General features: G+C 38.8%; 1 protein-coding gene across 2 annotated transcripts in view; it reads right to left on the reverse strand.

The window, feature by feature from the left end:
• The window catches only part of NVL (nuclear VCP like), a 39538-nt gene that overhangs the window by 5484 nt on the left and 8487 nt on the right, over nt 1–25567 (reverse strand). For both annotated transcript variants that reach the window (XM_041473917.1, XM_041473916.1), the window contains 11 exons: nt 23529–23646; nt 22910–23054; nt 20378–20636; nt 17259–17477; nt 16567–16671; nt 15740–15802; nt 14459–14578; nt 13686–13785; nt 5723–5829; nt 1964–2040; nt 481–569 (listed from right to left, as the gene is read on the reverse strand). In XM_041473917.1, coding sequence (XP_041329851.1) covers nt 481–569; nt 1964–2040; nt 5723–5829; nt 13686–13785; nt 14459–14578; nt 15740–15802; nt 16567–16671; nt 17259–17477; nt 20378–20636; nt 22910–23054; nt 23529–23646 — 1402 coding nt within the window. The remainder of the gene's footprint in view (nt 1–480; nt 570–1963; nt 2041–5722; nt 5830–13685; nt 13786–14458; nt 14579–15739; nt 15803–16566; nt 16672–17258; nt 17478–20377; nt 20637–22909; nt 23055–23528; nt 23647–25567) is intronic.

Here is a 25567-nt window from a genome sequence, read left to right on the forward strand (position 1 = left end):
ACCAAAGATCAGAAGTGGCACAGATCTTCCCAACTCCATCAGTGCTGGATGTACGTGTTCAGTTACACAACACAGCTGGGAGCCAAAGGTAGGAAATCAGGGAATGTCCAATTTACAACCCTCCTCCCAATACATCAGTGTAATTAGTCTTTGGCAGTGACAGGGAAAATGGGCAAAGGTGTATTTATTTGTCTAGAAAATAATCAGTTTATATAACCATTTAACAGAAACTTTTATATAAGGTAGCAACCTTCAATTCTTTAAAAAAAAAGAATTGTGCTGACTTCTAGCATAACCATGTTTCCTGTACCTTCCCCTACCTCCCCTTAGGTGAATCAATTTTTCTTTGGCTCAAAAGTCAATCAATCAATGATGTACAGCTTTCACAGCCTTAAGCTTGTCTTCAACTACTTTAAATTCTTTATAGTCCATTTATCTTGTCACTGTTCAGTTAAGATTTTCTTTTTAAAGCGTTCTTACCCTTCTTGCTTTGAGTATTCTGCAGAGCCATTTGCTGTCTCAAGGCACAAATGGAAGCCTCACGCACGAGAGCTGAAAGGTCTGCCCCTCTAGGGATACAAACAACAGGTTATTTGGGGACAAATTGCTGTTTTACTGATGGCATATAGAAAGACACTAAAAATGACATTAGAATTTGGTTCTGCTGTCATAAAGTTTCATCTTAAGAACACTGGAAAGAGGCCTGATGATTACTCAGTCTGCAACCTTCATTATGGAGTGATGCCCTTCAGATTTTAGCCACAAATTAAGATCAAATTAATGAGAAACAAGGGAAGAGGCAAAACGCCCATTCAGCATTTTTGAAAATGCCAAAGGGTTGATTAATACTGTGCCACTTCTTGGGAGCATAACTTCTTTTTTTAATAAATCTTCTGAAAAATTCAAATGAAATCCCTCACCATTACAAAAGGAGTTGCTCAAAGCTGCATCAATAGTAAAGTTAACATGCTCTTAAAATAATAGTATCCACAAAGCATGGTCAGATCAGTTTAAGTATTTCTTTCCAGTTTCCTGGAACTGGAACAGCTGGAACTTTTCACGTGTCTTTCAGCTGGTGAAAGTCATAGAATAAAAAAATTTTCAAAATTAACTCCCCATGCTTCATTTGGGGGTATTAGGCATAAAGTATTTAAACATCAAAAATTAAAACCAACCAGATAAAACAAAAACCCCAAACAAACCAAAACCAAAGACATTAAAACCCACAACAAAAACCCAAACACATGCACACACACACAAAACCCCCAAACTCAAAATACAGATAAACCCAAGCATCAAAAAACCCAAAACCAAACAACAAAACAAACCCCCAAATTCAAAACACAGATAAACCCAAACAACAAAAAACCCACAAAAACTCCACAACAAAAAAACAAACCAAAGTGCCCCACACACTGAACAAAATACCTCTGGACTATAAACCAGTGAGTGAAAGGTGTAGAAAGAAAAATTACTCATCTTTCCCAAGTAATATTGGGGCAAGAAGCTTGTCATAAATTTTATCTTTTGTAAACTCCATAAAAACATTGAGTATTACTAAATTATTGAATAGCTTAAAGCTTTTTAAGTTTTATGGACCATAAATGCAAATTATTCTGACAGGTATGGTCATCAAGCTTTCCCTAAAGCCACACCTTGCTATTCCCAAAGCTGAAATGGGCCCTCATTACTTTGTCAAACAGATTGCTCTCTACTCTGTGACAAAACAAATTGGTTATGGCTGCCTAACCAATTTGCTTTCATCACCATTAAAGAGGGCTCTTTGTTCCTCAGATGATGCAAGAATTATAAAATAAAACCAAAGAAAACCAAAAGGCCTCCACTGTTCTGTATTTGCAATGTGAGACTATTCCAGATGAAGACTTTAGCATCCATATATTCCTACCAACTTCTTGGGAAAAAAGCACAAGGGAAAGCAAGAAAAATACTAGAAGATACTCACGTGTAACACTCACAGTGCTGACTGTAAGCAATTTCCTCCAGGCTCACATCACTGTCTAGGGGAGGCCGGGTGCCATCCTAAAGGAGTTGAGGTAAGGAAAAAGAGAAGGTAAGAAAACTTTTTTTCTTTTACATCTACTATCCCTGAAGTGATGGAGTTTCTTTAATCAGGAATCATATAGGTGTCTGACAATTTTCCTGCAATATCCACAAATATAAATATTTTTCATCTCAAACTGGCTAGAAGGATAATCAGCCTTAAAGCCATTTAATTAGGAAACGTTAAGCAATGGTAAATTTTAACTTGCCACCCACAGATTAGATTTTCTCTAAGGAAATTGTGGCCAGCCTGCCTCAGGGCATTGTAACAATGACATTATTCCATATGTGGGCTTATTTTTAATAATAGTTGGTTGCTTCAGCAGCTTGTTTAGCTGAACTTCCTCTAGTTTTACTGTGTGTTGAAATCAAAGAGCTAAGCAATAGGCTTGTCAGTTTAGTCTTATCACCTTTAAGACTAAATTAATTGTATATCTTTTATATTCTGGATATAGATTTTCAAACTTAGAAGTTTTCCATTTTGGTTTGATAGGAATTTAGATATACTGTAGATTTTTGGACATTACTTCTCCATATTATTACTGCTTCCTCCAGAAAGATTCCAGAAGTGGTTTCTTTTGTTATTATTTTTGCATCTCCCACAGCAAAAGTCTTAAATTACCTAAATGGTATTTGAAACTAGCCAACAAAATTTCCCAACACTGTAAGTTTGCAGATCCTCCTGTTATCCTTAGAGAACAGTAAAGTATTATCATGATAGTACAGAGATTCAAGATGTCTCTTTGATCAAACAATATTTTGAGTTTTGACAGGAAAGAACACTTTTAGGATAGAATGATACATTTCTGCCAGATACTCATTTGACAGAAATGCACAAATTCACGTGAATATCTTCTGACTCCTTCAGAGGAACTAATATACTGCATACCTACAATACCTTCAGGAGAAAAATAAAATGTATAGTACTGGCAAGTTAAAATACTTGAATACTTAACAAACAGTGGAACAGTAAAGGACTAGGCAGAGTAAGGAAACAATCTTGAATGAATCTTTAACAGTTAGAAAGGGAAAAAAATCCAAACTAACACCACAACAAAAAGATAAACGAACAGCCTGATTTGAAAACATCCTGAAAGGAGAAACTTCAACATGGAAACAAGGAAGCTTCATACAACTTCATATGGGATACTTTAGTAATTCTTATAGGTAATTGCAAGCCAGAGAGACACCTTCTCTGCTAAAAAGAAATGTTTAACCTATTGCTTTGTGAAGCACATACACTGGGCATTTTTTGCTCTCCCTGCTCTGGTGCCAAGCTGTGTGCAGCAGAGGAGCTTGATGCAGCTTCCAGGAATGTTTAAGTACAGTAGTACCTGAAACATGTGAAGACAGGCTTCTCTTGCATAATGTGCATAATTGGGAATGACTGATTTGTACAAGTTAACTGAAATAAAAGTCTTTCACAACAAAGTTTCGACCCACATTTAGGCTGTCTTCCTGACAACCTGTTCCTCCCCCCAAGTCCCTTTTCTACCCCTCATGCTGCCTTTCTAAGCATCCATGTTTTCATTCAGCAAGGATTCTGTTTCCACATGCTGCGCATGTATTCCTTGGAGATTTCTGGGAATGCATGCCATCATTCAGAAGCCACTCACATCTGCACCAAACATTTTGTTTTCTCTGGCCTTGAGCTAATATGTTCTCAAATTTTTCACACTTCCTCACCTAGAACGCATGGATGAAATCTGACAAAAAATAAAGCATTTCAATTAATTTAACACATTTTACTCCATGTTCTTCTTTCGAATAACTCCTACACATCTTTAAAGATTTAACTCCTCATTCACCACAAGGATTTGTAATCTGAACAGTCACAATAGTGTGAATTAAGCATGCATGAAAGCATCTTGCATTCCAAAAAGCAAGATAAACAACATGATAACCAGTGAGGGGATCCACAGAAACCAAGCTGATAAACACTGTGCAATGTATTCCTGTTGTCAAGAAGGCCCATAAGCAGATAAGGTCACATCAAAGCTGATGTCAGCAGAAGACAAAAATATTCTGGCAGTGGGATAATAACAGGGTTACCACATCCCATTGCCACTCCTCTTGGTGTTATCCCAACAGGAAGATAGGATTGTAGGCACAAAGATTCCCAGGAGAAAGGAGCAAAGACACCCTTCAGCAACCTCGCCCAGGATTTATGGCAGTAAATGCAATTCTGAACTTGCTTCCTGATGGGAAACTGCAAACAGTTCTCCCCAACAACCCAGATGGTCACTGACACACAAGAGGAAGGCAGAAGATGAAGTGAGGACTCAGTACAGTTCCTTGTCCTCAGTGCTGCCCATGAGTGATCCTGCCTTGCCAGGTGGGTTTGTGTACCTTGGTGGCTACATGTGGCTGTGAGAGTGAGAGAAATCAGCTCTGTTTAATGCCACCTTTGATCCAGTGAAGGCAGCAAAGCACCAAGCTCTGCTACACTATTCCCCTACACCCCTAATTACCTTTAAAAATAAATCTGGTAAAATAAAAATTGTGATTCCCTACAGTATTCAGAGATGTTACACTCAATTCCTCTCCACATCTCATGAAGAATATTAAGAACAGGGTTGTAATAAGTATTAACTGAAGTATTTCTGTAAAACTTAGAAACAATAAACTTGTCTGCTGCAAATAGCAAATGGAGGAATATTAATCTACTTTCATCCATGAAGCAATGCACAGAACAAAGGAAGGGAAGTCCAACATCCTGAATTTGTAATGAGAGGTCACCCTGTGAATGTCCATTTTGGCATGAAAGAACAGGCTGGAACAAGTTCTCACTTTCTGAGTTCTGAATCAGCTATTGCCTATTCACCACAACTTTAAGGTTACACAAGTCTGGATTATCCTTTATTACAAATACACTAAACAATTTTTGCCAGACTTCTCATAATGCTATCTTTCCTCTATAGCAAGGAAATATATCCTATATATATATATATATATACCTCCTCTTTGTCTCCTTTGCAGCTCAAATCAAGATCTGATAGAACACCCGGTCTTTACAATCAATGTTGATCTACTGGGAAAAAGTAGGAAATATCCAAGTAATTCATATGCTTTTTATGTTTTTCTTTAAGGCCTTGATTCCTCCTGTGCCCTACTTGGAGAAACACTCACAGAATTCTATAATCCAAGTGTCTGAAGTAGCAGATTGTGCTGTCCACCACAGGGAGGACCCATGAAGGCACAGATTGTACATTTTCACATTTACTTTAACATACAACCTCAATCATCACAAGCTTCTTTTAATCCTAAAGCAAATTAGGTGTCACAACTACTGTTGAGCAAATACAGATGGAGCTTGTGAATCATTCTGCTGAATGTCTGGAACCCCCCAAAAAAAGCTTACAAAACACTTCTAGGCCCATTACTCACTCAGATAGGAATCTTCTAATTAAATCTGTTCAGTCTGTGACTATCAAGGCAGCAACTTCTATGTTTAACAGGTTTGCTTTACTCAAGATTCATCAGCCCCTTGCAGTCCCAGAGCAAATTTAACAGCAGATGGACTGAGGGATTATTTTTATGACCTCATGGAATAGCTGAAAGTGTTTCATGAGACAGGATCCTGCAATTCTTTGTAACATTTAATTTGTCTTACATCATTCCACCAAGATTCAAGATGAAGGATGTATTTCCAAATACTCACTTTGGTGATGGTCTTTAAAATAGCAAGTCGATCTTCAGGTGGTGGCAAACCCACATAGAGTGTTTTATCCAGCCTACCAGGACGCAGGATAGCTGGGTCAATTATATCTTAGGGAGAGGAAAAATAGAAAATAATTAATCCAGAAATGAGTTGCACCCTTAGGAGTGTCTGCACATGAGAAGGAATACATGCATTTTTGTACCAAGACTCAAAGAAGTATTTGTGCCACGACTGAAGCTCTGAGCCTTAAAGGAGCTGATTGAAAAAGTTTCATTTTCATCCACAAGTCTCTAACAGCCAGTAAAATTAAGCCACATCTGATCAATGATGGCTCATAAACACCAGTCTCATCTCTTCAGATAAAAAGACAACTCTGTATTTGGCAATACTGAATTAGAATATTTTTCCTGAAGAATTCCACATTAATCATTAGCAGTTTCTTCTACTGGAAGAACTCTACCCAAAGGGACAATGATAAGTCAAGCATAACAAGCACACAGGGCCAATCACAACCATCCATATGCAAACTTAATTTTATTGGTCATTTGTATTTCTACTACATAATGGTTATCTGAATGGTAAAACAGAAAACCCAGGAAAATACCAAAAATAGCTACAAAGTACAGAATTTGTTTCCCAGGGAGAGCAACAGACTCCAAATTTATTATGTGTGGAGAAATAAGAAAACAAAAATTATCACAAATGTTTCTAGAAAACCATTCAAAGTTAAGAGTAACAGAAATTTACAGCTGCCTTTTTAGCACCACAGGCTGTGATACCAAAGCCAGTCAGGATATAAATACTGACTATTGGTATAACAAGAGATACAGACAGGGCATACAACCTGGAAAAGGCCTCAGTTCCTGTCTGTGTTTCAGCACAAACTGCCTGCATGATGTTTCTCACTGCTTCTTGATGCCCTGTTTCCCCATCTAGCAAAACCCAATAATGGTATTAACCTGTTTCACTAAGGAATTCTACGGAGTCACCATCCCTGGAGGTACTAAAAAGACCTGAAGATGTGGCACTTGGGGACCCAGTTTAGTGGTGGACTTGGCAGTACTGGGTTAACAGGTGGACTCCATGATCTCTGAGGTCTTTTCCAACCTAAATGATTCTGTGACTGATATCCTACATGCCACAGTAATGTGAGCAGCAAAGTCACAGAAGATATAAAGAAATCCATACTTTTGCTATAACAGACTATCTGAAAGCATCCAAATTATAGGAATGTGTGAGGTAGCTACTGCAAGAACCTCTCCCTAAAGTGACAGCTGATAATTCCATCTAAGTCTAAAGCTGGAAATTACCAAGGCCTCCCAATGAAGCTGCCAACAGCCTGCATTGGCTCTGCCCTCCAGACAAAACAGAGCTCACAGACAAACTACAGCACTCCTGTACGTTAAAGGTGAAGCACTGGAAAAAGTGAAGCTGCTAATCTTTACTGTACAGATGTTTCAAAGATAACAGACACCACCCAAGCCCTAAAACAGTAGCAGGGAAGTTAAACTATCACTTTTCTGCAAATGAAAAAAGTTTGCTTAACTCTGTCAACACTTGAACTACCAGATCCTACCACAGTATGGTCTTGATCCACTTTTTAAAGATGGGCATGGTTTTGTTCAAGTTGCTCTCTCAGTTATGCTTAAAGGGCAACTCTGTTATTTTTTTCTTGGACAAAAGCTTTTTTCCCCCCCTAGGATACTGCAGTCATGGGCAGAAACATCTGTGGAAGAAAAATCAGCTAACGCAGATGCTAATGTGATGAGAATGGTGAGGGAAAAAAAAAAAAAAAGGAATTACTTGTATTAATTTAGTCCAGACCAGACGAAACAAGAGTTAAATAGAATCCCTGTTGTGGCAGGCACAGACAAAAACATGTTACTTATACATCTGTGCATTGTTCCAGATGACACTTTGTCTTGCTTTTGACACAAGTGCACTTTCCTTTTTCTGTCATCTCCTATTATTAATGTGATAAGAAACACAAAGTTCACTCAAAGGATCTGTTACAAGCACCAAAACAAATACTCTCAATAGGGCCTGCATTACAACACCAGGCACTTGCTGATTTCCCCATTCTAACATTCCAAAAATAAAGTATTAAATAATATTTAAAAATATTAAGCTTGCTATGGAAAATACTGTTTCCATTTTGCACACTGACAATATGGTACTTGCTATTTGTCCAACAATATGAAGACAGCAGCGTGGTCTGAAGTTGCATTCACCTTTTTGTATGGAAATTATCACACTGCCTGCATTCAAAAAGTTACCATAACTGGCAGAACTAGATAAGTGCAGCAATGGTGGTTTATAGCAACAAGACCACACCGAAGTCTGAAACACAGATCTACACCCCTCATCTCCTTATGAATCAACTCATTTCATTCTTCTGGTTCAGACCTGGGCCTGAAGTTCTTGAAAACTCATCACAAAACCCAGAAAATTAATATTTACCCATTGGACAAACTCACTCATTAGATGCACTTCATACCCATTTAAAGGAACTGAATAAGGTACCCCTATAAGGAATTTCAAAGCATTCCATCCTAGTAAATCATAGCACTCCCTCCATATCTATTATCTTAAAACTTACCTAAACAGAAGAGAGTCAACTCATTTTAGATACATTTACCATTTTAATGAAATGAAAGTCGTTATTGCAGATACCTCTTTCAAAGCCTATTATTATCCCTCAAGCTGGAAGGAAAGTGAAGCATGGAAATGTGATGAAACACAGCACTCCTTTTCCAAGCAGTTGTCTCACAGACAGAATACATTTCTACTGGGAGGAATGTTAATAATTTCCTGCCTTTCTGAGGTGGTCAATGCTGTTGACTGTCATTAGAAGACAGTAGTATAATTTTCCAAATAATCTGACAAAATTACATGAGAAGATATTTACAGTACATCCATTCCTTGCTGTTTTTAAGGGTTCAAGCAGGCACTAACCTCTTGAGAATGAGGTCACATTTCAATTTGCTACACTGCTCTTCAAACTACTGCAAATTTTTACAGAATCATTATGTTCCATTGAAAGTATCTGCGCACAAATTCCTATACAGGGACATTCTATTGCTCTATAGTAGAATCTCTTAGTCCCACATTCATTTCTAGTTTATTATTCATGTCTTCTCTCAACTGTAGAGGAGCCAAGCACATTTACAGAAGGTCAGTGCATACAAGCAATGACAGCTGTTGTGTGAGTCCATCAAACTTCTCCCACGCTCTCACTCCAGCTTTTAAAAATATATTTGAATTACACAAGATCTAGGCCCTCCCATTTGTGATGTTCTGAAGTGCAGGCTCAGAAGCCCTGAAAGGTTTTCTGAGACTTCAGGTGAATGCTGCACTTAAAAACTGAAGTTACTGAGAAAGGTACACAACACTCAAGGGCTGCTGAAATGCAGAAATATAATTTGTGTGAATTAGAACTATTATGAAAGAAATTGTTCCATGCCTCACGTATTAAGTGCTTTTCTTAGATCTTATCTTGCCTTTAATTCAGCAACGTGTATAAACAGGTAAAAACATAAACAATGCCCAAACCCAAACTGTAACTATTGTTAAAGACTGGTGATTATTTTTTTAATTGTGTTTCAAAACATGTGGTTCAGGTGAATAGCTCTAAAAAAAATGAAAATAAACTTGCCAACAAAAATAGAACTCACTGAAACTAGGATTGTGCTCAAAGCTAACAGCAGAAGAGGAATTTTGCAAGAATTAATTTAAGAAAGCTAGAGAAAGAGGCCATGAATAAAAGCAAGACATCATCACAATTTATGTCCAGTTTAAAATCACTGTCTTGTCTGTTTCCTCACATGACAAACAGCTCCCCAGATGCCATGGGAAATGTTGCTGATGCCTTGGTCAGCATTTCTCTAAGGAGTTTATAAATGTTCAAAGCCTAGGGAAGTAAGAGAAGAGCAGAAAGCAGCAGCATCCCCTCCTGAAATTCAAACTGGTAGCTAGAAAGTTGTGAGAAATTATAGATTTCATTCAACAGTAGTGTTTGGCAGTTGCACAGTATTTAGTCTTGAATTTGGGAAAGGAAGCAGGGTGGAAAAAAATTTAATTATTCTGACCCATAAAGGTGCTAACAAGACAAGACATTTCTGCCTCTATTTTTTCCCCCCTGTCTCTAATAATACCGAGTGCTTTAAAAGTTTCATCCTCTTCAAAGTCTGACATTGATTCTGCATTTAGGTGGAAAGAGATTGAGTTGGGAATACTGTATCCCTGCTAATTTAGAAGGAGGCAAGAGGAGGCAAGAAATATCTGCAGAGGACATTCAAAGTCATTGAGTAAGTGCAAAAAAACATTCAAATATCCTGCTTTTTAGGGCATATCAAAGGCTTTTTTCAGCACTGCCAGAATAAGAATTACCGCTTGCAGATTGTAGATGATAAACAAAGGAACCAATCTACTGTGCCTACCCTTTTGCCAAAATGGGTGTTAAAGCTTTCCAAGTGTTTAAAGGCTACATAAAAGAGAATTTGGCAGTTTTCAGCCATGGGGTGAAATTCACAATAATACTTTGTCCCAGGTGCCAACACCTCACTGCAACAACTGTGCCAGGAATATACCTTGATGCCAAAAGTGGCTGAGCCACTGCTATCCTAACTATTCATAAACAATAATAACAAAAATAACAACAGCAATAGCAACAATAATAACAACAACAGTAATAATAACTTATGAGAGAAGACTCTTCCTATTGCACAATGACTTCAGGCTGCAATGCTGACAGCAAACACAACAGTCATGAACAGTACCAGCAACCAGCTCTCAAAGCGACCATGCATGCCATCACTCTCAAGAAGAAGCATCTTGAAAAGCCATTTTCTCTCCCAATAAATTATACTAACATGGATTAAAAACCATGAGATCTCACACTTCACAGCACTGGCTCACTGGAAGACTGCAGAAGTTCTGCTGGGACACATATACTATTTAGCTTTACATTACACAACTCCCCTCCCCAGCAGCACCTCTACTCACCACAACTAGGACAGGAAAATCTTTCTTACAGAGATTTGAAAACCTTTTCAGGCACCACAACTTTAATTGTTTGGGGGAACTACTTCAATATAGCAGCCAGTCTAAGCTATGCCTGTCCTACAGGACTCTGCTGGGGCTTTGCATTCTGAAGGTGGTTAAGAGAGTTTTGCCAGCACAGACTTCACTGCTCTCTACCTGCAGTGTGCTCCTTTCAGCTACCCAGACCACACCAGCAAAACCTCATCTGGTGAACACTGCCTCCTCCTAGGGCCCATGAACAGTGAATGAACTACAGGAGAGAAACATCAGTTTCCCCAGCTTAACCACAACTTCAGTAGAAATTGTTCTGATGAAACTCTGCTTCCTCATATTGCCAAATGCAAATATCACAGGAAAAAATTTATGGTCTAAACCTTCCCAAAATGTGTGTGCATGTGTGTATATATATGCAGACACACACACATATATATACACACATAAATATATATATATATACACACACACACACACACATATGCACACACCTTCTGAAGCAAGACATCCACCCTACCCAAACAGCATTTTCCAGCTGGAAAAAAAAATTATTAATGTTGGCAAAACAACTCCTTGTATCTTTCTCAAGATAAAAACCATCAAATTGAAGGATATAAATTCATCTACAAATTCAATAAATAGAAATTAATTGTATTTGATATCCCTGCCTTTGCATTTTCTTTTTTTACCTCAAATCCCCTTTTTTCACCAATGTCACTGACTAATAATACACTGCTGATTTCATGCCTTACACATTTCCCAGCTGCCCTCAAATATGAGCCCAAACCTCATTATTTGCTAAGGTTTTGTAATTTTAACTATTCCTGTATGGTCAAACAGTAGATCTGCCACTGCAGCTGAAAAAGGCAATAGTGACTTTTTAAAACTGAAGGGAGAAAAAAGAATATCCTAAAGCCATTCCAGAGGTACTTCCTAAACACATAGGGGTAAAAATGCACCTCATATAAGGCTTACAGAAAGGGGAATTAACAACTGAACAGGTGTCTATTTCACATATGCATGAAAATCAGACCTGTAAGCAAGCACAGAATCAGTGAATATCTAAACCAAGGAATTAGGACAAACCTGCCACACATAAATATTTATATTCTGAAATTAACATCTGAGCAATATTTACCCTAAGCTGGCCCTGGTGAAGCTGCTGGAGTGCTTGCACAGAGGAATCCTTGGCTCAGAACAGGGACACAGAGCAGCCCAAAAAAGGACTGGCCCCCTGCCCAACCGGCTGGGGAGGCACTGCAGGAAGTACAGCTGGACGTGTCCTCACCTCCAAAGTGCTGGAATTCCCAGCCCAAGCTACCAGGCAGAGATAATGACAAGTCAGTAATTAGAGAGGAAGCCCTTGTGAAACACTTCCAAATAGGGCTGCTTAATACAAATGCTTGCAATAGCACAGCTAATTCAGGGAGAGTTGCTAAGGCAGCTTGGTGACACTCCCACCAACACTCTTGGCACTATATCTAACCCACTGCATCTATACACAGCACAACCTTATTTTCTGTTCTGCATTGCATTAGATAGCTCAGGACCAGCAAGCTCATGCCAGGAAAACCTGCCACCTTAAGGCAAAGAATTTGTACAAACAGGGAGAGATTTAAGCCCCTACTGCTCATACTTCACCACGTGGAAGGTTAGAAAGTCTGTCATGGTGCAAAGAATTCAAGACATAGGAAGATTGTCCTCCAAATCTTTGAAGCTTTTGACCATTGGAAAAAAAAAACCCCACCTAATAGTTGCCTATTATAGATGATTTCAGACCAAGTTTTCTTTAATTTATAGAACAAAAGTAATACCAAGTATTTTAACTTTCCCACCTTCCAAATTATACCCAAAATAGCCATGCTACTATTTTTCCTGTTAAGCTATTTCTCAGAAAAACTACATGTTGTCCTTACTTAATAAATTCAGGTAAGAAACAACTGTGTCTCACTCCAGGAATTTGCCAAATACCTGTTCTAGACTCAAAGGTTCTTTCCAGAATTGTGGTACCCATACCAGTATGGTTTTACCAAGACAGACTTGTAACCCTGTATTTCATTTCACTTGCAATATTCAGAAAAATAATCCTAATCAAAGAAGTGCAACACCTTCATGTTTGTTTCTTTCTAAACTGACAACACATTTCTTTATCTACAACCCACAGCTTCTACATGGAATTCAAATTCAGGAAAGGCAAGTTTCTTGCTATGTATAAAACACAAGGCTTCTCCATAATACAAAACAAACCCAAAAACAGAGATAGAAAGTTGCCTGTAAAACACATGATGTTTGTAAAGCAGACATCAGTGTTTAGCTTATTAACTGAGAAGATGCTGCTGGAATTGCAAGAGCTGCCAAAAACTGAAAAGCCAGAGAGGGAGCAAAGACAGCTGTTAATATCCAAGCTGGACATGAAGCAGCAGAAGAGTAACTGTTCCAAACAGAGTCTAGTGTGGAACACAGAGCCCAGGAAGCAAAAGATAAGCAAATGGAAAAATGACTTAACATGAGACAGAAGTCTTAAGGCAAAAAAAAAAACAAAAAAACAAAAAAACAAAAAAAAAACCAGAAAACTACAAAGCTGCTTTGGATGGAAAAATCAATTTAAGCAGTAAAAAAGAAAAAAAAAATAGGTCTCTTTTCTGCTTCTACACTGCAAGGAGATAAACCACAGAGTCAAAGGTCTTTCAAAGCATTTTAACAGCAATGATACCAGGTGCTAAGTGAGACACATTTTAAAGAGATTTCTTTATCTCACAATTAACTGATTAACTGATCAAAAAAAAAGCTTTGGATTTGAGTAGACACTGTAATTTTAAGTACAGAACAGGCTTAGTTACACAATCCAAATATTTAGGCACACATGATTTTGTTAAAAGAGAACCAAGGATGTCTGATTTCTTGTTTCTGACTTCTGGCTCCTTACCTGGCCTGTTTGTGGCAGCCATAATGAAAACCTGCTGTCGATTCTGCAGCCCATCCATCTCGGTCAGGAGCTGGTTCACCACCCGCACACTGGCTCCTGACTTTGGAAGGAGAAATTTGTCAACAAATCAAAGAAAACAGCGGGAATGTGAATATTTCAAGGTAAAAGAAACAAAATATCTACTAACTCCCTGCACTGAAATATTACTCAAAGAAAAAAATTTCTTTTTCACACTTTCAATGGAGCTGCATTGTGGATTCCTTCTCTCATACTCCTAGTACATCTCCATCCCAAATTCATACTGTCCACACACCTCCCACGTATTTTAACATATGGCAAACCTTTTCTTTCCCATCAAAACTAAAGGACTCACTTAAAGGAGTACACATCAATATTTGTACTAGTCATTCTGATATCTACTTCAACAAGAAGACACAAAATTTCTCAATATTCAGTTTCTTGAGGGAAAAGAGTTCTTAAATATTGAAACCTCTGAAACAACATTTTAAGCAGGTGAGCTGCTGAGAGGTAAACAGTAATTCCATAGTAATGACATCCTATAACCAAATTTAATAGCTTAATCTGAATTTCTCTGGATACTTTTTTTATATATGTATAACAAAAAAAGTGTTAAGCTTTATAAAACTTGACCAACTTATTTCCCTCAATTATTGGATTGCCTTTCTTGGGAAATACCCTTCTGTTGCCTTCAATGTCCCAAAAGCTGTAACTGAGACATATTTATTTGTGGAGATATCTCAAGGCAGACTCACTTCACGGTCAGACCTCCGAGGGCACAAAGCATCAACTTCATCAAAGAATATAACACAGGGGGCTGAGTTCCTGGCCCGCTGGAACACCTGACGTACAGCACGCTCACTTTCACCCACGTACTGAAAAAGCAAGAGAAACAACACTGAAACAGTGTAAGACACGAAGATTTTGCTTGGAAAAAAAATCAATAGTTTTAAACACTATTTAAGGTACTTTGCAAGGGAGAAATGCAATCTAGTAATCTGGTTTTTTTTCTGAAAACAGTCTCTTGTCTCTGTTTCCTTACTGATCATGATTTACATGGGAACTGTCACTAGCTGACTTCTGACAATTTGCAGTACATCCGAAGTTTAATAGAATTCCTTTTTTCTGGGCAAGAACTGCAACTCGTCATCATTTTGGTGATGAGAATTAACAATTAAGTCTTAATTAAGGATCCTGTTGTTCAGCTGTTCATGAACAAACGCAGTGAGCAATGTGAACACAATGAACATCTGAAGTTCATAAGAGTTGTTGCCTGAAGACAGGGGCTTGGTGGTAGGGAACTGAAAAGTCAGCCAGAATTTCACTTTGAATGCTGAATTGTAGAAACAGGGGCTGTGAAGTTGTAAATGCAAACAATTTTTTCCAAACAAACATGCTTTGATTCAATTTATATGTTAACACAGTCTCTGAACCACAGCCAACCATTTTCTCTGTATTCCACAAGGAAGTTGGGCTCCTCATTAACTTAAGTGTTGCATTTCCTGCCTGTATCAGTACTTGAAGCAGACATATAAAAACGTTTGGAAGAGATCAATCAAATCCAGTATGTGGGTTTCAGCTTCCACGTGACTGACAATGGCCCCACCACATGGGAGCTGCAGCCACCTTGCTCAGTTCCACACATTCTCTTGACTTTGAAAGGGACTGAAGTTACATCACACCACTTCTAAGTCCAGTGCTTTGAAAATTTGAACTACAGCACTTTTATCTGTTGACATTTAAAATCTCCATGCTACAGAAAAGCAGTGATGTATGTAGTTGGTCATTTAGAAACCCTACTTCAAGTCAAGAAGGGTTACCTGCCACGTAATTTAAACTAAGATAAATATTTAAGCTACACATGTGACTTTTTTCTTTTCACATGAACAACTTCACTACAAAAAACTTTAAGGAGAGGTTAAATAAGGCAATTTCAGCTGCACCAGTACCAGTTGTGTAATTATCAGGAATTTTGCTTGCCCCACATTTTGGACAAGAATTCCATAAATAACAAAAGCCCCGTGATTAGCACATACCATATTTAGCAGCTCAGGACCTTTCACAGATATGAAGTTCAGACCAGACTCATTTGCCACAGCCTGTAGAAAAGGTAAAGCCAGATAGATATAGATAAAGATATATGGATATAAAACACATTTATCATGCCTGCTTGGGTTCTGTCCATGGAGTAAGAAACAAATATAAGGGGAGGAACATACAGTTAGCAACTGTTTGCAAAATATAGAAAACAGTACAAAGTACAATTATATGCCATTAAGAGAGGGAGGGGAGTAGGGAATTTAGCAATGTATTCTCTGTCTCTGATGAGGCAGCTCCAGATCACACCCCACCCCCCACACCAGCTGAAGAATGTCCAATAACTATGGGGGTTAAAGAGATACTCAACTCCATAAGAGCACCTGAAGACAAAATGAGAAACAATCCGAAATTTGCACAATTAGTTGCATTTACATGGATATGTGGTAAGAACTGAAATGCTCAGGAAGCAAAACAGAAGCATTTTCAGTAAGAGTTGCAGAGTACTCCCAAACACATAATTCAGTTACAGTAAAATATTCCACAGAGTGGTTATCCAATAGTGTTTCTTCTCATCTTTGCTACTTCTTCCTTAATCAACTTCATTCCTTCAAGTTTTGCAGGAATTCCTATTCCACTCAAGCAAACTTGTAACTTTATGCAAAAAAAATCAAGTGACTTCAGCACAGAGGCCTAAATTTAGATTTCTGATGGAATGTGGTGCAAAAGGCCAACTTCTTGCACTATGATCCAGACTCATCCCACAAAAACATCCAATTCAAGAGGATTCTCCAGTGCTTTTAATGATGTTTAGAAAATGCATTACCTTAGCTAACAGTGTTTTGCCACACCCTGGAGGCCCTGCAAGCAGGACACCAGCTGGAGTAGTCAGGCCCAGAGCTTTGAACTGCTCTGGGTTTCTCACAGGTGCCTAAAAAGAAATTATCATCATTATCTCTGGCATAAAGAAAACATGAAACACTTTTCATTTTAGTTACAGCTGGATAAAAAAGAAATCATTCTTAGCAAGTTCTTTATTCCCATTTTTTATAAACTAAAATAATAAATGTTCAATCAGCACCTTAGTACCTTGCACTGCTCATTACCCCTAAATGGGAGAAATATCCTTATTCAGAGGCAAAGATTTTATTCACCAAAGTTACCTAAAGGTGTTAATGTTAAGTTTCCCTCTGATTGGCAGCAAGATTGCTAAGCTTCCAGCTGAGTAGTCCCCAATTCCTTGTGTGGTAGTTGCTTAACCAAGGTTATTGGTACACAACTTCTAGAATACTTAAAGATTGAGCAATACAAACACACTGAAAGCATGAATACAAAAAGCAAAATATTAAATACAACCAGCAGACTTGAAACAAATTCTGAAGTAAATTATACAAGCTTGACTGTTCTAAATAAAGATATTGCAAAATAGCCCTATACCTTAAAGAAATATTGAAAACAGTTTTATTTCCTGCACAGGGGGGAGTGCAAAAGCTCTTTGGAAGGAAGGTTAGGACATACCAATATTGCCATAGTCAGCTCCTCCCGAACATCCTCCAGGGCTCCGATGTCTGCCCATGTCACATCAGGGATTGTGACAAAGCCTTCTCTCTTGGCAGAGGGCTGCACTGATGACAGTGCAACAATAAAATCATTCATCTCAATGCACAGCTTCTGCAGCTGCTCCTCAGGCAAGGGGGCTTGCTCCTTCAGCAAATCCAAAAGTCTCTGCAATTCATCCTTAACATACATGGAGAAGGAGAGAAAAATATTATGCAACTGGGTTAGACTTCCAGAACCATTTTAAGGGCTTTTTCAAAGCCACACTTCAACTATCAATCACATTATTATATACAATGCACATCAAATATGTAAATTACTATAAATTATTAAAATGTTTCAGAGAAGCTCTCTATTAATTTAACAGGTCTGAAGGCACTGAGCTGAGCTTAAAATCTTGATTTAGATCCTACAGAAAATGAGCTAGCACATGTATTCTACCTTCCAGTTCTTCCTACTGCCTCTCCCACATGGACTAGGAGAAAGGTATTTCCATGCTGAAATTTCCAAAATATGTATTATTTATATGTATTAATTCTGCTGTTAACAAGAAACTGCTTTCAAGAGAAAGTGAAAAACTGCTGGACAGTACAATTCCAACAATTTGCAGAATATTCAGTTATGTATAAACTGTTAAAACTCTTAACACACTTGTAGAACATACACTTGGATTTAACACCACCAAATTCCAGGACTCATTTCCTCAGCCTGGTTAGACCTGGTTCTGCAATCAGGCCCTGATAAAGTGTGGGCAATCAGGACAGAGATGCAGGGTAATGCTTTTCTGCACTGCCCCATGTTGCAGACCACAGTGACCAAGGGAGGTACATTCCAATTTCTCCAATCAGTTCCATATTGGGAATTGAGAAAATATTCTATCAAAGAACTTTAGACCTTCATAATATATGCATCCCCATTCTAATACAGAAAGGCAGTATCAAAGCAAACTGGTATTGCACTACAAATAGAACTGTTTCAGGATTTTCATTATAAAATAAAGGGAGAAAAAATAAATGTAAAAACTCTGTTAAGTTTCAACGTTTTTCCTACAGTAGTAGAAAGAAAAAGTATCACCTCCTACCAATTTCAGCTAGGATAGCTCTACAAATTACCACAAAGAAATACAAGTGCTTAGAATGCCTGATACTCCTTTTAAGTCCTCCCTCCTCCTCTTAAGAGAGCCATTGAGAGAACCTCTGAAACAGCCAAGACCACTGGGTTTGTTTACTTGAATTGTGTGAACGATTTTTAAAGGTTTTGTATGTTTATTTTTCCACTATAAACATAATACAAGTGTTTTAATGACAATACCCTGTATTAGACTATGTCAACCTCCTGCCAGCTATCAAAACATGGCTTTGTTAGGATTAGACTTCCTCATTCTCAATGACCCCTTTGATCATGGTGATGTTGATAAAAGCTGCAACTACCTGCCCCTCCCCACTTTCTTCTGGCTACAGCAGGCCCCAGGAAGCACTGGGAGGTATAAGCACCATGCTTATGTTACACTAATACAAAGGCTTACTACTGCTTTTTATACTGAGTCTTGTCATCACAGCACCACTGCTCTCTGACAGCCCTCCTAAAAACACAACCTGAGCACAATGTGCATTTAAGCCCACTTATCTCCAGACAAATCTTTAAGAGGCCTGCACATAATGAAGGCATATACAGACTCCAAATTTTGTGAAGTAGGATCAAGGATTTCGATATAAAGTTGTTCTGCTTCACTAACCTTCATGTTACTTAGGCCAGAGAATAATGCTGGCACTTGAAATGCTATTTTCTGCAACAGAGATCCAGCTGTGCTGCACTTTCACAGCTCCTCTCTCTTCCCCAAACCTGCTACAGGTACTAGACACCACATGTGATTTACCCCAAGTAATCACATAGCTGGAAGGCAAACAAAGGCTGCATAAATACCTCTAGACTTTGGCTCACTGTAACTCTACCAGGTCAGGGAAGAGCTCCAGGCATAATGACAGACATTTCACTGAGGGCACAGCAAACAGCTCGTGCAAAATACCCAGTTCAAGTCTGATACTTTTAAAATCCTGTTACAGTCAATACACTTTTGAAGAGAGACACAGCCACTCTTTGAAACTCTGCTCTGTTAGAAGACAAAACAGCACAGCACAAACAAAACAAAAAAATCTCAGGGTAAAACCACACCTTGTATAAAACATGAACATAATTTTTAGGACGACTGGGGTTTGGGATCCACTTTTCCAGGCCCATTATATGGCTCATTAGGAGTTATGCTCCTGCCTTAGAAGCTGCCATTTCTAAATCTAAATTTAATATTAGGTTGGCTGTGGATGTTTGACAATTTGTGAGTGTTCCCGACTGCAAGGCAAGATGTATTCTATTTACTATCTGTAGGGCAGCTGTCTTCTGTTCAGTGGGCAGTTTTCCTTATCTCTTTCACAACCACTCCTCCTCCCTCCCGGGAGACATCTGCTGATAACAGGCTATGGAATGTCACTGCATGGCTGATAACAACTACAGCATCCCATTGGGAGATGCTCCACCCAGAGGGGGGAGCCAAGCATTCCTACCCAGATATAATCTGGAGATTCTGGAACACCAGCACGGCTTTCTCCACTGGATTTCCCAGAGGAACAGCAGCTGCCTCTTCTTCCACTGGATCTTCAGAGGAAGACTACACCCTTCTACAGGATCCCTGCTCCAACAGAGCCACACCTGACACTCCAGAAGGACTGCAGCCACAATTCCAATTGGAGTGCTACCGACACCCTGACCAACAGGGTGTCAGGTTGTGTTCTGACTCTGTCAGTGTTGTTTTGATTTACTGCTTGTTTATTTTATTTTTTTATTTTCTTCCCTATTAAAGAACTGTTATTTCCTGCTCCCATATTTTTGCCTGAGAACCCCTTAATTTAAAATGTATAGCAATCCAGAGGCAGGGGGGGGTTACATTTTCCATTCCAGGGAGGCTCCTGTCTTCCTTAGCAGACACCTGTCTTTCCAGTCCAAGACAATGAGTAATGACTTTCATAACCCTAAAATTTATAACAACTCTTCAGATGTTAAAAACACACCCTGCAAGGAACACATACCTTAGGTGGAAGTTCTGGTTGGTTGGTGCCCTCTTCCTCCAGGATGTCTGCTCCTATCCCTGGGCTTCCTCCAGCTGTGCTCCCCCCAGAGTGTGTGAGCTCCTCAGATGTGATCAGGACCCTGCTGACTGTGCCCATGGCTGCCTCCCGGCACAGCGCCATCAGATCAGCCCCCACGTAGCCCGGGGTGAGCCGCGCCAAGTGACGGAACTCAAAGGACTCCGGGAGCTTCAGCTTGCGACACAAAGTCTGAAGAATTCTAATCAAGTAAGGGGGGAAAAAAAAAGAAAATATAAAGCTGGAGAAAAAGCTGTTATTTCTTTTTTTCTTCACATGAAAACAAACAGCATTTAATGTCTCTTTCGGTCCGTATGAACTGAAGTAGCACAACGGGAAGTTTTAGCTCAAGTAAGAAGTAACCAACACTGAAACCCACAGAACTGTGCTATAAACTTCCTGTCACTTCTTAAACAAAACCCAACAGCCTCAACCAGGCATTGCTAGTCAGTAGTTCTGGTAAATTAAGTGTTACAGGTCACCTTTCAACTCTAATATTAAAATTTGCCAGGCTAGGTGTCAGTGTACCATGGAGATGCACACGAGTTATCCACTGATACATTTAACCTAACAACCTAAGGCTGCACTGACTGCTCTATGCCACTTTTTAGAAATTTATTTATTGAAGAACATCTACAACAAGTTGTTCTGCAAGAAGCAAAGGAAATCAGACTGTGTGAGGAGCTCTGGTTTAATCTTCATTATCTTTACCTGACCACTGAAAGCAGAATACAAGAATGTAACAGCAAAGCATCATTTCATTAGGAAAACATTTTTAAAAAGGCAGCACAAACCAAAGAAGTCCAGATCAGTAACATACTTCTACTTCCAATAAAAATCTAGCTCAAATTATTTCTAGATCAAATAATGTAACTACAGAAAAATTATGAAAAAAACAAGTGATTAAACTCTTCAAAACTCTAAAATGATAATATATTCCATCTGTTTCCCTCCCCACTAGCAAGTTCCATCATCTCCTTTCCATCTTTATTAGGGATAATAGCCTGTTTCTCAAGATTTTTTCAACCAGTCTGACAAGAGCTGTAGTTAATTGATAGAGTTGAAGTGTAAACAGTTCAGGACTACAAATGGCTCATTCTGAATTTGCACAAGAAAGCACCAGGTAAAGCAAGATCTCCAGGTACACTTTCTCATCTCACTCCACCCCTTAAGGCTGCAGAACCACAACTCAGCAGCTCAAACCTTGCCTTCAGCAAGACTCACTCTGTAAATCAGCACACTGTGAGAACTTATAAGGTCTATGCAAACACTCCATTTTAAAGTAAAGGAACAAGTCAACACCACCATGCTTTCCACAAAACAAAACAGAAAGCAGGAGGAGGGAAGAATTTAAAAAAGAAAATTATCAGTCCCTGTAAGACTACACCTCCAGGAACACAAATACAAACAAACAATAATATGAATGCCTGTGACTCCACTCAAACCTGTGAACAATCTTTACACACCACGATGGCTCTGTCATCCACAACTCCTGTCCTTCAACTCTGTGCTATTTCTGGGAACATCATCATCTGAACATGTTCCTAGGAACCATCAGACAATCACAACTCTCCTCAGGTGACCCATTAGTTCTGCCTCTGACCATCTGCATGTCCTGCCCACAGCCAAGAGGAACACAATTACTACAGGGCAGTAAATCTGGAGGAAGAAGGGAGGGAAGAGAAAAAAAATAAAAGACCCTGGGGGGAATAATGGCCTGAGTGCTGGCAAAGTGGGCAATACTGCAAGCAGAAGTGTTTGCCTCTTCAACTTAGGAATATTATTGTTTGAGAATAAGAAACTTATCCTTTAACCTTTCTTTCCTTTCCATAACAAGATAAGCTGTAAGTTTTTCTAACTTCCCTTCCTGTGTTCTTTGCTGTTGAGGAAATGAGTAGCAGTTCCTTTTTAATTAAAAATGCAAAAACTGATTCATTTATTTTAACTTAGTCTGATAGTCATAGATCTTTGGAGTAAAAAGGGACAGTTACACAACACAGGATGACTGCAGCTCAGCTTAATGCCAGACTGGTGTATTTCCATGAGGAATGGAATGGAAGAATCCAGGCCTGTTGCTTTAGGTACAAAGGGGCTTTTCTTAATTTTTGTTTCTAATTTAATAGTTACATAGGGAGCAGCAAAGACAGAATGTTAACTTCCTGAACACGAGAAAAGATAAATTTGATTCCATCATCTGTTCTGTTAAGGCACTAGGAAAGCCATGAACATAATGCTAAAAGCAGATCTGCACACAAGAAATGAAAATACTCCAAATGTAGGCACAGCTAGCAAGACAAACAGGTGCTCACTTAATGTCTTCTGCAACTTTTCAGTGTGTGCTGACCCACAGGTGTGTACAGGTGCAAACAGAACTAAACACAATAAATTACTTTTCCTTAATTTGTATGTTAACTTACACATTATTTTCTTATTTATCAATATATCAAAAAGAAAGTTTAACTTGACAACACATACTTCTCTCTTGCCCCTTCATCTGGGATCCCTAAACAAATTTCTCTGTCAAATCTCCCAGCTCTCCTCAGTGCAGGGTCCAGGGAGTCAGGTCTGTTTGTTGCTCCAATAACAAGGACCTGGGTAGTGGCAGCCACATTATTCAAGTCTAAGGGAAAGAAGGAATGAAGTCAGTACACATACTCACTGTCCAGACTTCACTCCCATATCTGTGGTACTCTGTTTCTGCAGCACATGATAGTAGTCAGCAGAGATAAACTAACCAGTCAGACTGCACTGCTGTTCATCTTTGCCTTTAGCTTGTATTTTGCACAATTAAGCAAAAATTAGAAAATTAACATACTCATTAATTATTAACAAATGTAACAGGTTCCCCCATTATTTCTGTTTATACAACAGACAGGCTTATATAATGCTGTACAGACCACTGTGAAAATATTGTAGTAACACCCCATCAAATTTATTATGATCTTCCCACCACCCCCCAGGCAAACTGTGTCAAAACAAGAAAAATTATTGCCACTATGTCCTCTCAAGGAAGCACAAGTCACTACTGAAGGGAAGCAGACAGTGAGCCTGATAACTCTAGTCTGTTTTTAGCACAGCTGTTCCTGAAACTCACCATCCATGCAAGTCAGGAACTGAGCTACAATCCTCCGCTCCATGTCCTTGGATGCGACCTCTCTCTTCGGGGTGATGGCGTCGATCTCGTCAATGAAAAGGACACAAGGAGCACTGGACTAAGGAGCAGGGCAGATTCATCATTACAAGCTCACACTGACAGAGTGTATTACAAGAAAGAGATGTTTCAGGTTTTCTGATCTGTGACTCTAACTGAAATCTGCTGTACAGTCAAGTCCTGGAACAATTCTGTTGTTCTTGCTGATAATCTGGAGAGCGATTATGAAACTTCACTGATCTGAAGCTATGGAATAATTAAGGCATGAGACCTTAAATTTAAGACAGTCTCTAAACACTGTCTAAAATTTAAATATACCTCTGTGTTGCCTTATGTTTTCCCTAAATATTCCATTGTGACTGCCTGCTGAAATCCATAAATGAAAAAACACACAAGAAAGGTGTGTTTGGGTTTGTTGTTTGTTTTGTTAGTGACATTAGAGCTGTGGAATTTCAAGAGTAGCATTATTGACACACAGAATGAAACAAAAGGAGCAGTAGGTGGTCATGGAACTTCAAGACTACTACAGAGCCCAACCACGTTCAAAGAGTAAAAATGAGCAGTGAGAAACTCCCACAGGTGCTCTAAAATTCCATTAACTTTATCAAAAGCCAACAATAATGAAGATGAATAATTAGTGTAACTAATATAATAGTGCTTAGCTGACATAAGATCATTAATATTCCTGAAAAGCACTAGTAGTGCAAAGGGATACTGTGAAAAATGCGTATTTTATGACTGGCTTTTTCCAAATATTAAAATGAATATTGTATGTATTATGTTAGAAAGTTATGCAGTATTAATTTTTTAAGGAGTGTGTTAAATATATTTTTACATTATAACATAATGTTAAAATAGAAACTATGTATGTGGGATATTTTTTTAAAGAAAGGAATGAGGTACTCGCACCGAGATAGCAGCCACAGGACACCTAATCTTTCAGAGAAAGAGGATTTCTTGATCTCTTATCAGACTAAACTAACTTCCTCTTGCCTTGCTCAGCCCTGAAGATTCAGATTTCAGGATTCAGAGGAAGAAGCTGACACTGACCAGACAGAATTCTGTGTTTGAATGGAATTATGCATCATGTATGAATTGTATGAATATGCAACAGGCTATTGCTTTTAAGGGTTAATCCTCTGTTAACGTGTGTCCTTTTTCGGGCTTATTTTGCCCAGAAAGAGGTACCCAGAATGTCCATAACTCTTTGTTTTTATTGTCTCGTATTGTCCTAATCCAAATTGTCCAAATTTTTACTACCCTAATTATATTACTATTTTTATAACCATTTTATTACTATTAAACTTTTAAAATTTTAAAAACAAGCGACTGGCGTTTTTCACAGACGCTTAAGGAAAACTTAAGGAAATCACCGGAATCTCGTTCCCAAAAAGTCCCAGGCAAAAAGCCGCGTGGCTCCCCCTGGGAACCGGGCGTTCCCAGCGGCGGCTGCGCCATCTCGCGGCCATTCCTTCCCCTTCCCGCCGGCACCGAGCGGGAAAGGCGCTGCAGATTCCCCAGCGCCCAAAGAGTGAGGAATCTTTATTATTGTCTTTCCCCCTGCACGAAAACTGCTGCGAAAACTAAGCGGGAAAACTACTCAAGGGAATGTAGGAGACTATCAGGAAGGCAAGAGATTTTATTTTGGACGTATTTGATGCAATAGATGGTGTTTCTGTAAAGGTAATTTAGAGCGACCTCCCCTTGGTCACTACACATACAAAACATGCATCATTTCTAAAAACTCCTTGCCATAAACTATGTAGTTTTATTCTAAACAACTTCTTAACGAGGCTCTCTAAAAATTAAAATTTTTAGAAATTTTAGAGATTTTAGAAATCAACAGTAAACACAGCAAACAGCTTTGCAAACCACCTTTTTGCCATGTTTAGGGGCATACTTTAAATACCTACAAACAGTTTTGGGGGACAGCAGAAAACTAAATAAAGTGAGAAAACCAGAACATTCTCAGAGGTCAAGAA

Source organism: Pyrgilauda ruficollis, unplaced genomic scaffold (genome assembly GCF_017590135.1).
Source record: "Pyrgilauda ruficollis isolate IOZ18807 unplaced genomic scaffold, ASM1759013v1 scaffold31, whole genome shotgun sequence".
Lineage (NCBI taxonomy): Eukaryota > Metazoa > Chordata > Aves > Passeriformes > Passeridae > Pyrgilauda > Pyrgilauda ruficollis.